The sequence below is a fragment of the Hylobates moloch genome, unplaced genomic scaffold (genome assembly GCF_009828535.3).
Source record: "Hylobates moloch isolate HMO894 unplaced genomic scaffold, HMol_V3 SCAFFOLD_10, whole genome shotgun sequence".
In the NCBI taxonomy this organism is placed as follows: domain Eukaryota; kingdom Metazoa; phylum Chordata; class Mammalia; order Primates; family Hylobatidae; genus Hylobates; species Hylobates moloch.
Window position 1 is genome coordinate 55,060,081 of NW_026652285.1, and position 11,584 is coordinate 55,071,664.

General features: G+C 40.3%; 1 protein-coding gene across 1 annotated transcript in view; it reads left to right on the forward strand.

Annotated features, from left to right (window-relative positions):
- LOC116475416 (spermatogenesis-associated protein 31D3-like) overlaps positions 1 to 11,140 on the forward strand; it is a 90,530-nt gene extending 79,390 nt beyond the window's left edge. Inside the window, 4 exon segments of the mRNA XM_058445909.1 lie at positions 9,755 to 9,814; positions 10,111 to 10,769; positions 10,772 to 10,866; positions 10,868 to 11,140. Of these exon segments, the coding sequence (XP_058301892.1) occupies positions 9,755 to 9,814; positions 10,111 to 10,769; positions 10,772 to 10,866; positions 10,868 to 10,996 (943 nt within the window). The 3' untranslated portion in view covers positions 10,997 to 11,140.
- The last annotated feature ends 444 nt before the right edge of the window (positions 11,141 to 11,584 follow it).

Consider the following 11,584-nt stretch of genomic DNA (forward strand, 5'->3'; position numbering starts at 1 on the left):
GGGGAAACTCTCCTCTGCATTTGTATAGATCTTGAGCTGTGTAGAACTAATTGCTCTAACTGCACCAGGAGGTCAAGGGCAGAGCCGGTGGCTTACAGATGCTTGTGTCTCCTAGTTTCCAGCAGTAAATATTTATTAGATGAAAACTTGGCTGAGACTGCATATTAAAGAGAGGAGGAAGTGGCATCTCTTGGCAGATTTTATCCTCAAGGCAGGTTACCTTCTCCTGTATAATTGAAAGGAGACCTGGCCTGGCTTGAAGGCTGTCTTACCCCTTCAAAAGAGATCAAGTAGCAGTGGTGGCCCATGGGTGTCAGATAAAGGGCTTCATAGTTTAAGAAAGACATGAGAAATTAAGAGACAGTTGAGAGGACAGCTGTAGTGATAAAGAGTTTAGAAAAGATTGTGTAGGAAGACAGGTTAGGGATGGGGGATATTGGGATTATGTAAACCTGACAAGAGGAGCTTGAATAAAGTATGACACCCAGTTGGTATCTGGACATTTGCAGAAGTTATTATATAGAATATAGAGCAGATGTTCTCAAGTTTTTTCGGATGTCAAGGCACTCAGGAAAAGATCACATTTACATGGTCCACAGTGTAGTCAGGTGAGGTTGCTTAAGACTACTTTCTGCTCTAAGGCTTTGACACACCTAAGTCTCACTCTGCTACCAAAGACTGATGGGATCAGTAGTATCATCCAATAGACCACCAAGATGGCTAAATAGTAGAAAGGAGAGCCTCATTGTTCTTATCAGTTTGCAAGCCAGGAAGGGAAAGCATCCATTGTGGAATGAAGGTGCTCTCTGTTGGAACAGGGGAAGGACGGGTTAGGTTTTATATTCATATGCATACATATTCAACAAATTTGGGGGAAAAGCTATATATATTTATGCAGGAGCCGAGCACACCATAATGAGTAAACATATGTAACATACATCCCATATTGACTTTGGAGTGGGGGTTTACCACTAAAATGAGGTAGAATTTGGCCCTTTATATCATAAGGTGAACTATAGGATGCAAATGTGGTTTGTGTGCAGCCCCTATAAGCTGGTAGAAACTGGCAGTCTAATATTAGTAGCTTATCAGAAAAGAACGTTTGTAAGGCTGGTCCTCTGTCCAATCAGAGCTGATAGCTCGTTTGGTTAGAGGGAGTTTAATTATAGAAAGTTAGAAATTTGCCATGCCATCCGGGCCCTGAACCCTTGACTCATAGGTAACTTTGTTTCCTTAATCTAAGGGTCTGCCTTTGTTGATAAAGGGGCATCTATTTTGGTCTCTTAGATCACAATAGCTTAGGGCACTGTAACCTATCCCTGCTTTAAGGGAGTTGCATACTTGTTACCAAATTGATGTGGAGGGCTGGGCCTGGTTGTGTTTGAGGTAGAGTTAGAAAATGTGGGGTCAAAATGACAAGAGCTTGAAATAAAAGGAGGAACTAATTGATTCTGGATTTGAAAATACTGATAGATTTGTCACAGCATGGGTGTGTGGGTGTGTTTGTAAAGAAAAGAACTTTTATCTGAGGACTGTGAGTCCTCTTAAATTATCAGGCCTAGAGAGACATTAAAATGAGGCAGGAATCATGGCCCTACTTCCTCCTTGAGCTATGTATTCATCTCTTGAAACTGCTTGCTATTGCCACATGTAGTTAGACATTAACCAAATAATGCCACACCTGACAATATAACCCACCCCCTACAGCTTAACAATGTGTCGCCAATCACTAACCAATGTCATTTCTGTAAACCAATGAGAATTCTTGATAACAACTTTGTATCAGCCCACTCCTTGTCCCCCTTTTTGACTTTGAAAACCCACTTGTAACTGCTGCTAATTGGAGTGTATATTTAGGCCGACTTGCATCTGTGTTCCCAGGTTGCAATCCTCAAACTTGACCCAAATGAACTCTCTACTTTGATAAAAGAAAAACTTCAGCCAAATTAAATTTAAAGGAATTTAATTGAGCAATGAATGATCCATGAATTGGGCAGCCTCCAGAATCACAGCAGATTCACAGAGACTCCAGGGGTGCCTCGTGGTTAAAACAAATTTATAGACAAAAAAGGTAAAATGACATACAGGAATTGGAAGTGAGGTACAGAAACAGTGAGATTGGTTATAGCTCAGCATTTGCCTTATTCAAACGCAATTTGAACATTCAGCAGGCTATGAGTGGTTGAAGTATGTCCGCTGGGATTGGCCAACACTGAGCTGTTGTTACAGGTGCATACTATTGAGTTAGGTTTTCAATTTTTCTGACTGTTAAGCTAGGTTACAGTTCATCTACAATGACTCAAATATAGAAGTGCAGAGTCCTTCTCAGGCCATATTTAGTTTGCTTTAAAAATTCCCCCCTTTTGATCATTTTCTCAATTTTGAGAGATTGACCATAATGTTATTCATTGATATTACTATCACGATTGTAAATGTACTTATATGGTTTTGAAACCCACTGGGAAAGAGTAGAACAGTGGGTTTTGCAAGGAGAGAATAAAGACTGAGTAGAGGGAAACTCCTTACACTGGAGCATCCTGTTTACAGGAGAAAAGCAAAACCTTGTCTGTTATAGGATCAATTTTTTTTTAAAGCCTTAGTTTGATTATGTCACATTTAGCATGACTGACTTCATTTTACTTTGGTTTGGTTTGTTGGGGCCAGGTGCATGAGCTCAGTCCAAATAATGACCTCCCATAATTTTATTAAAAAATAAATTCTCCCCTTTTGGCCAGGTTCTCACTTAAGTGAGAATGTGACCAAAACTTAGGGCCTTAGTGCCACTCTCAGTTACCATCACTTTGGTTTCTGGTCTCAGCATGTTATTCATAGGTTATGGTGTCCTCGTAGTCACACATTTGTTTCAGCTTTTGCCATTCCAGTTGAAGACAGAACATTTGGTGTTCTAGAGATGGCTGTGTGCAAACATTTAAAACTTTTGAGAGAATACACCCCACCAGGGAGACTGTTATGACTACTGGGAGGGTAATACCAAGAGTTTGGAGTATGACCCTTACCCAGGGCCCCCATAAACCAAACGACATAAAATTAAATAAAGAATGAGCTAGGTGAAGAGTCTACTCATGTGACTAAGTGGATTTTTCATTAATCCCTTGAAACTGAATTTTTATAATCTATATTTGATGTGTTTCTCCATAGGCCACAAGTGTCAGCAGCTGCACAGGCACTTTTCTGTTTAGCCAATTCTATTATTTAGCATAACTTTCAGGAGAGAATTTAGTCTGTTGTGTGATGATAGCCTTTAAAGTAGAATTTGCTGTAAAGCCTATTATGAGGGAGACATTTCTAATTATTGCTTCTTTTGTTCTAAGTCATGGAAAAAGGAACTAACAAATGATGTGCTTCTAGAAGAGTGAAGCCCTCATGGCAATGTTCTCTTTAATCCATGATGTGTGTTAAGAGGAGTTTTGACTGATTATGAAGCAATGTGTGAAGGACTAAACTTTCTCACCTACATTGGGCCTTCATCTTCTATCTATTAAAGTATAAGGTTATTCATATATAAGGCTGGCTGCAAAATCATTCACAAATAAAAGTATACCCTGTAAGTTTACATAATAGACCTCCTTTTCATTTCTATTGTTCATGGAGGCATAAACACAGAAAAAATATTCAACGATAAGAGTCTCGTGATAGTAGAAGTCTTGATCCGTGATCTTGGGAAAAGCTGTTCACATCAGGGATGCCATCTTCTTCTGGGGAGAAAATTTCCTGGTTAGTTTTACCTTAAGGGTTCCAATGGATATACAGTTCCAGGAGTGTGGAGGAACTCTTCTCAGTTGTGAGATTATGAACCCAAGGTTCAAGGCTCCAGTTTTGCTGTAGTGTGGATGGCAAGGACAGTCTTTCTCTGATATTCTCAGAAGATCCAATAAGGTTCTAGATTGTGAAGGGATTGTCCTCAGTGAACCATAAAAAGCTTTCTTTACCTAGTGAAAATACACGGTAGCATAATAATCTACTGTTATAACATCAGCCTTCTTGCATGGGAAAACTTTTATACAACAAGAAAATATGCATTGAAAATGACAATTGAATGAAATCCCTTTATAAATGTTTATATGGCCCATCAGGTACCTGGAGCTTTGATTGTCTTCCCAGGAATATGGAAACAAACATTGGTTTTAAGCTATTTCTGCAATTTATAAGTCATCACATCAATATCTTCAATTTGGATTATTTTATCTCTTCCATGATGAGTCATGGAATGCAGAGCCTTTAATAACAAAAGCTTTAAGGACTCAGGAAGGACAAGGCAGCTATCCTGTTTCTTCATGAGTCCATGCTCAACAATGGTCTTATGTCCTCTTGAATACCAGTTGTTTCTCCAATTTGGGTGCATAGCACTGACAACTAATGGGTTATCATAGGTAATTTGACTTAAGACCATGGAGTTCATTCAAACTGTATATTTAAACAATTTTAGTATTGGCTGATTTAGCATGATAATCCAGAGCTTGATTTTGAAAGATTTATTTAATACCACAAGTTTAAAACGTTGGATATTACAAAATAGAATCTTAGATTACCATAAGTCATTCATTTAGCCAAAAAGATAACTGAAAACTTTTTTTTAAAGGAAAAACATCATTCTGATAGAGAAGAGACTCAGCTTCCCAAACAAGACCCAATGAAGATAGCATGAGGCCAACTGACTGTCTCTTCTTTCCTTCCCTTCCCTGCTTTGTCCTTTGTAGTTTACTTAAAAGGTAAACAAAAAACTTTCATCTTTTAATATTACATAAAAATCCTTTTTAAAAGAGAAAATCCAAATTTTATGTTTTTATTAGTGTATTTTTAATGCTAAAGCTAGTTTTTAATAACATTTTATAAATCTATTCAGTTTTAACTAATTTGACCATAAAGTAAGATTTTTATAAGCCTTTTATAACCCTTTACAATTTTTTTTTTCTCAGAGCAGAACAATGTTCTAAGAAACTCTGTTGTGCTTTTATTCCAATGTCCAATTTATGGAAAAAACTGAATAATGCCATTTTAACTTTAGCCAATTTGTTCACACATAGAATCTCTCACAATCAACTTTTCATAAACTTTCCACAACTTGTTCAAACCTTTAGTTTTATTTAATTTAAAACAATCCTTTAACCCTCTAACCCAGGCAAAAAATTTAAATTCTCCTACCTTCATATAATCTCTTACAAAAAACACATTTCATTCTCCTTACACACCTTGAATCTAAACCTATTTTTTCAGCAGTCTCAATTACATATTACAGTGTTAACTCTTGGCCACTTTCACTTTTGGTGAAAGCCTTGGTAAGTAAGGGATTTCAATTATGTACTAGGTGTGGAGCCTAGGACCCAGACAGAAATGCAGATAAGGCCTGGCTCTTTCCAACATCTAACTCCATGTGTTCCAGGCTTTACCAAGCTGTAAAGCATGCAGGCTGTGCAGTTAAGAGTAACAGTGGCATTTTATGAAGCATTTAGGAGGCCTAATCACCTTTAAATTGTACCACATTTTTGGCCTAAATTGTTTTTTATAAATTCTTTCACAACTTACACAGACCATGTACAACATATTTAGACTTTCTGATGTGCCCTAAACATTTCTGGCATAAATTATTTTTCATAAATTCTTTTATGACTTACACAGACCATGTATAACATATTTAGACTTTCTGACTTGTCCTAAATATCCCTCTTTTTAAACAACCAGTCATTTTACTTCAGGACAAGAATTTACCATACAACATCCTTTCTTATATAAAATCTCTTTTTTTTATAACGTTCTTGTTATAAAACCTTGCATAGCTAGGGGGCATGGTTAATTCCATAAATCCCCAGGCCTTATTCAGAATATAACATCTCCAAATTAAATTGAACAATTTTCAAAAGTCGAAGTAGTTTATGACCTTAAAGCATTCAGCAAGCCTAATATCTGACCTGCATAATTGAGACAAAATATCATTATTTAATTAATTTATTATTTTTGAGATGGAGTCTTGCTCTGTCATCCAGGCTGGAGTGCAGTGGCATGATCTCAGTTCACGGCAAGCTCCATCTCCTGGATTCACACCATTCTCCCTCCTCAGCCTCTGGAGTAGCTGGGACTACAGGCACCCACCACCATGCCCAGCTAATTTTTTTGTATTCTTAGTCAAGATGGGGTTTCACCATGTTAGCCAGGATGGTCTCGATCTCCTGACCTTGTGATCTGCCCACCTCGGCCTCCCAAAGTGCTGGGATTACAGGCGTGAGCCACTGCACCTGGCCAAAATGTCTTTATTTTATCAATAATCTTTAAAGCTGTTTTTATTTCCCAAAGATTACTAAAGTTACATGAACTAAAAGGCATTACAGTTTTTATTTTGCTTTCAAAATATTTGATTTAAGCGCTTATTTTTGCTTAAGCCAATTAATTAGAGCTCTTTTATGTAAACATTACACACAACACATGTATAATTACATAGACAGACAGAGAGAAGAAGATTACTACAATAATTGTAAGATTTTTCATTTGCCAGTTTTTAAATTACTTAATTGCTTACTGGCTTTATGGTGGAGTCCTTGGAAGAACAGGGCCAAGAAAGGGGTCTCTGGTGCCTCCTGTTTTTCCCAAGGAGTCCAGGCTTTTAGAGCTTAAATATCCACTTTTAAGTAAGCTGACTTTTAACCATAGTACTCTTTAATAAAGTCTTTTAAAATTTCTTATTACCTTATTTTAGCCAGGCCAAATGGCTGATATTTCTGGCTTTTGAACTTTACCAAAAGTAACCTCCCAGGTGCTCAGAGAAAGGAAAATTTAAGACAGCCCGTGGAGGAGAAGAGACTATACAAGGTCATGTAGATATTAAACCAGAAAGAATTTACCTTTTTTTTTTTTTTTGGAGACAGAGTCTCGCTCTGTCACCCAGGCTGGAGTGCAGTGGCGCGATCTCAGCTCACTGCAAGTTCCGCCTCCCGGGTTCACGCCATTCTCCTGCCTCAGCCTCTCCAAGTAGCTGGGACTACAGGCGCCTGCCACCACGCCCGGCTAATTTTTTGTATTTTTTTAGTAGAAACGGGGTTTCACCATGGTCTCAAACTCCTGACCTCGTGATCCGCCCGCCTCGGCCTCTCAAAGTGCTGGGATTACAAGCGTCAGCCACCGCGCCCAGCCAAGAACTTACTTTCTAAGTAGGGAATCAAATCTGACTGCCAGTGTGAAAGGGCAATACCTTAGCTACTGAGCTACAGCACAGGGCACATCACAATAGCTTAGCACACTGTAACGTATACCTGGTTGAAGGGAGTCACAGACTGGTTATGAAACTGATGAGGAGGGCTGGGACTGTGTGTATTTGAGGTAGAGTTAGAAAATGTGGGTCCAAATGACAAATAAGAGGTTGAAATAAAAGGAGGAACTAATCGATATTGGATTTGAAAATATTGATTGATTTGTCACACGATAGGTATGTGGGTGTGTTTGTAAAGAAAGGAACTTTTATCTGAGGAATGTGAGTCCTTTTAGTTATCAGGCCTAGAGAGACATTAAAATGAGACAGCAATCATGGCCCTACTTCCTCCTTGAGCTATGTATTCATCTCTTGAAACTGCTTGCTATTGCCACATATAGCTGGACATTAACCAAATAATTCCACATTTGACAATATAACCCACACCTTATAGCTTAACAAAGTATAGCCAATCACTAATCCATGTCGCTTCTGTAAACCAATGAGAATTCCTGATAACAACTTTGTATCAGCCCACTCCTTGTCCCCTTTTTCAACTTTAAAAACCCATTTGTAACTGGTGCTAATTACAGTGTATATTTAGGGTGAGGGTGACTTGCATCTGTGTTCCCAGTTGCGATCCTCAAGCTTGACCCAAATGAATTCTCTATTTATGTTGATTTTGCCTCAACTTCTTCTTTTTAGGTCGATGTGTATGTGTGTTTGTGTATAGAGCATGTTCGAAAGGTCTTTGAACAGTTTAAACTTCACTAACTTCAGAAAAATAAGTGTTATAAATTCACCCCCAAGAACCCTTGAAGTTTTAACTATATACATTTATTTTATACTTGTTTTAGTTTTGTAGATGTTAAATAATGAATTGTTAGTTAAACCATACCCCAGAGAGTTAAAAAGCCAATGACTAAAAAAATCATCAGTTTACAGGATAGCAGATTCAACAACAACAACAACTTGCTAAAACGCCAAAATTGTCTCTGCTTGTGAGATTAAAAAACTGGCTAAAATGGATTAAAACTAATAAGGCCAACTGGAGTTGGCAAGAACAAGCTTGCTGAAGTCATAGGCCAAATTTCTACCATGTTTCAAACTAACTCCCCCAAAATGTGCACATGCGATCCATGAGGTAGTGGTAAACAAAACTGTGCATGCCCGAGGATGTCCCAGACCTCCTCTTTTCTTCCACAGATCACCTACTAATCCCAGAAGCCACCTCCTAAACCTTTTCTAATAAAAAGATTGCATGAAAGCCAGCACACGGGACAGATCTGAGCTGGACTCCTGTCTCCTTGTTGGTTAATTTACAATAAAAACCTTCTTTTCTCAAAAACCCAAATTGGGCAGTGAGCTCATTTTCCTTGATAACATTAGTTTTAATCTTTTGAGACAGTCTTTCTGATTGGAAATAGTAAAAACTGACTTCAACACAAAAAAATGTAATGTTCAAAATTCACAAAACAAAGTAAGTATAAAGGAAATTTAAGTTTCATATCGGGGTTAATGTAAGGCAAAAACATTCTGTACATAAGATGGATTTGAGGACATATGTGATCCTGAGAGTAGCAAAGCCTGGGTACAGCAAATATTCCAGGCAGTATTTCAGGCTTTCAAGGCAGTGTAGTTGGTGGGGTCCCAGTTAAGGGCTCCAGACAATAAAGGGGGACTCGGATAATACCTGGTTTACTGTTGGAACAAACCAAAAATTCGACTGAGGTAAATATATGACATGAAGAAAGGATGGAGTTGGGAAATGGAGTGTCAGGGTAGGACAGAGGGACCTGGAGGGCCCAGGAGGGGTGGAGTCAGCTGGGCTGGTAAAAGGCAGGGCTGTGGACACACCCTTCTCTTATTGCTACCCCCACCCTCAGAAACCGTCTGTGACTCTTCCATGCTCTGTGATGCAGTTCTGGGCCTACAGTTAAGACTGGGCACCCACAGCACTCAGTTGCCTTGGGAAGCCATGCTGTTCAAACCATGGAGAATATCCTCTGTTTTCTAAACAGCTATACTGAGACAGGGCTGAGCCCTGACTCACCTTGCTTGGATGGATATTGACCAGAAAACAGCCCTCAGAAGACAGGCTCATGAGAAAGTGATAAGACCTGAGACACTGCTCAGAGGCCCTGCCCTGCCCTGCCCATCCATGGGCAAGATGGAGTGATGGACCTGAGCAATGAGTGTTGCCCAATAGGCAGCCAAGTTAGATATCGAGGAAGGACTACTGGTTGGCTTGGAGTCAGAGCTTCTGTCTCACAACTTTGCATAAGTACTTTGACTTCCTTGATGCTCAGATTGCTCCTGGAGGTAACCACTGATGTCTGTGTTTCACGTGGTGGTTTTGAGTATCACATGGGGTAATGTATGTGAAAGGACTTTACTAATGATGCATACACATGTGAACTTGTGAATATTATCAATGACTAACTATTCTTGGGGTTATCAGAGTTTAATATCCCAAGGGCCTTCCACAGAGTGACTTCTGTTATGAGCCTTGTGCCTCTCCTTCATTGCATATAACATACTGTTCTGGTTTCCCAGACCGGAAAGTTTCCAGAGAGAAGCCGAAGAGGAAAGGAAGTTGCTTTCTATTTGGAAAAGGTGATTAATCGTTCCCCTTCTGTCCTTGTTCCCACCCCCTCCTTTTTTTTTTTTTTTTTTTTTTTTTTTTTTTTTAGCATGTTCTATTCACTTCAGGGATTCCTTGTAGCCTGCTATAGTTGTGGGCGTGGGTCCCCACAGGAACAGGTATGTGAATTGAATGTGTTGGGGAGAGGCTACAGAGTGCATAGTGAGGTCATGGGTGGGGGCAATGTGAAAGAGGTAGCAGGATTCAGGGGGCCCCACCCCTGACAGGCTAACAGACCCTCCTTTCTTTGTTCTTGTCCTGGCTGCAGCTTTGGACCTCCTGCTTCCTGCAGTCCCCTGGGCCAGCATCATGATACCACCCGTTTTCGTCGACTGTTATGCCCAGACCCCATCTGTCATGTGTGTAACAGAGCAACTGCTGATATCCAGCGACTGCTGTCTTGGGAGTCCCTAAAAGATGCTGCTCCCTCTTTGTCCCCTTTGGCTTCTTCAGCTTCTGCGACTGAGTCATCATTCACTCTGGCTTCCACCCCCTCAGCAACCCCTCCAGAAAACCTAATATTGTCCCCTCGGCCTAAGCCTTCTCCACTGACCCACTTAATTCTCTCACCTGACCTGATCACCACCTTAGCTGACTTATTTTCTCCCTCACCACTGAGGCACCCTCTGCCACCACAGCCTGTTTCTCCCTTGGATTCCAAGTTCCCCAGAGACCATTCCCCACCCCAACAGCTTCCCTCTCCCCTTTTCCCACCACATCACATTCAGAGAGAGGAGCCCAGTCTCCAACCTGAGGCCAGTTTATCTCTGAACACCATCTTTTTATTTGACTCTACCCTATCCCAAGATATGAACACCTTACCAAATATTTCCCAGGCCATGAATCCCACTGATTCATGTGCTTGTCATCATGAACCACCAACCCCATCTGCTTTACCACTGAAGGACTGCACTGTAACTCAGTCTAAAGAAATCCCACAATACTGAAGCCTTTTCCAGAGACGTTATCTCTAGATAGCTCTGGTGGATCATCCACCTCTGCCCCAACAATCAGAGGCATTGACCATTCATGCCCCACATCTTCAGAATTCTCCTGGTGGCAGCCTCATGACAAGGACTTGTTTCCCTCCACTGTTGCACCATATGATTTCATGCAAGAGCTTCTTACCCTTCATTCTTCTGAGACCACTATAGGGGGGCACTCTGTGGTCAACCTCATAGAGGCTATTAACATCTCATTTCTCAGTCATGACATTCTGGCACTCCTGGAGAGACAAGTCAAAAAAAGGAGTGATTTCCTAATGTGGAAAGAAAATGAAAACAAAGCAGAATCTTTTCCAAAACAACGTAGGCCAAACTATCAACTAAATTCTTCACAGAAAATGTTAGCCTCAATTGCAGATAAGCAAGACTTGGCAGCCTCCCTTCCTTTTTGGGCCAGTAAAGACAAACTAGAACAACTGCACATCCATCAGCAGCCCCCATATTCTAAGTGCGTTGAGGACCATTTAGAGCAAAAATATGTTGAGCTCTTCTGGGGTCTCCCATTTCTGCACAGTGAGTCTCTGCACCCTACTGTTCTTGTCCAACATGGCCATTACTCCATGTTTGTATTCTTCAGTAGAATTACAAATACCTCTACATTCCAAGAATCTCCAGTACTTCTCCCTCCCCAACTTCTGTCCTTGCCTAGTACCCAACCTCTACTCTTGCCTCAAACCCTGTCCCAGGGTCAGTCCCCACATCTCACTCAGGTCCAGTCCAGGGCTCAACATCAATCTC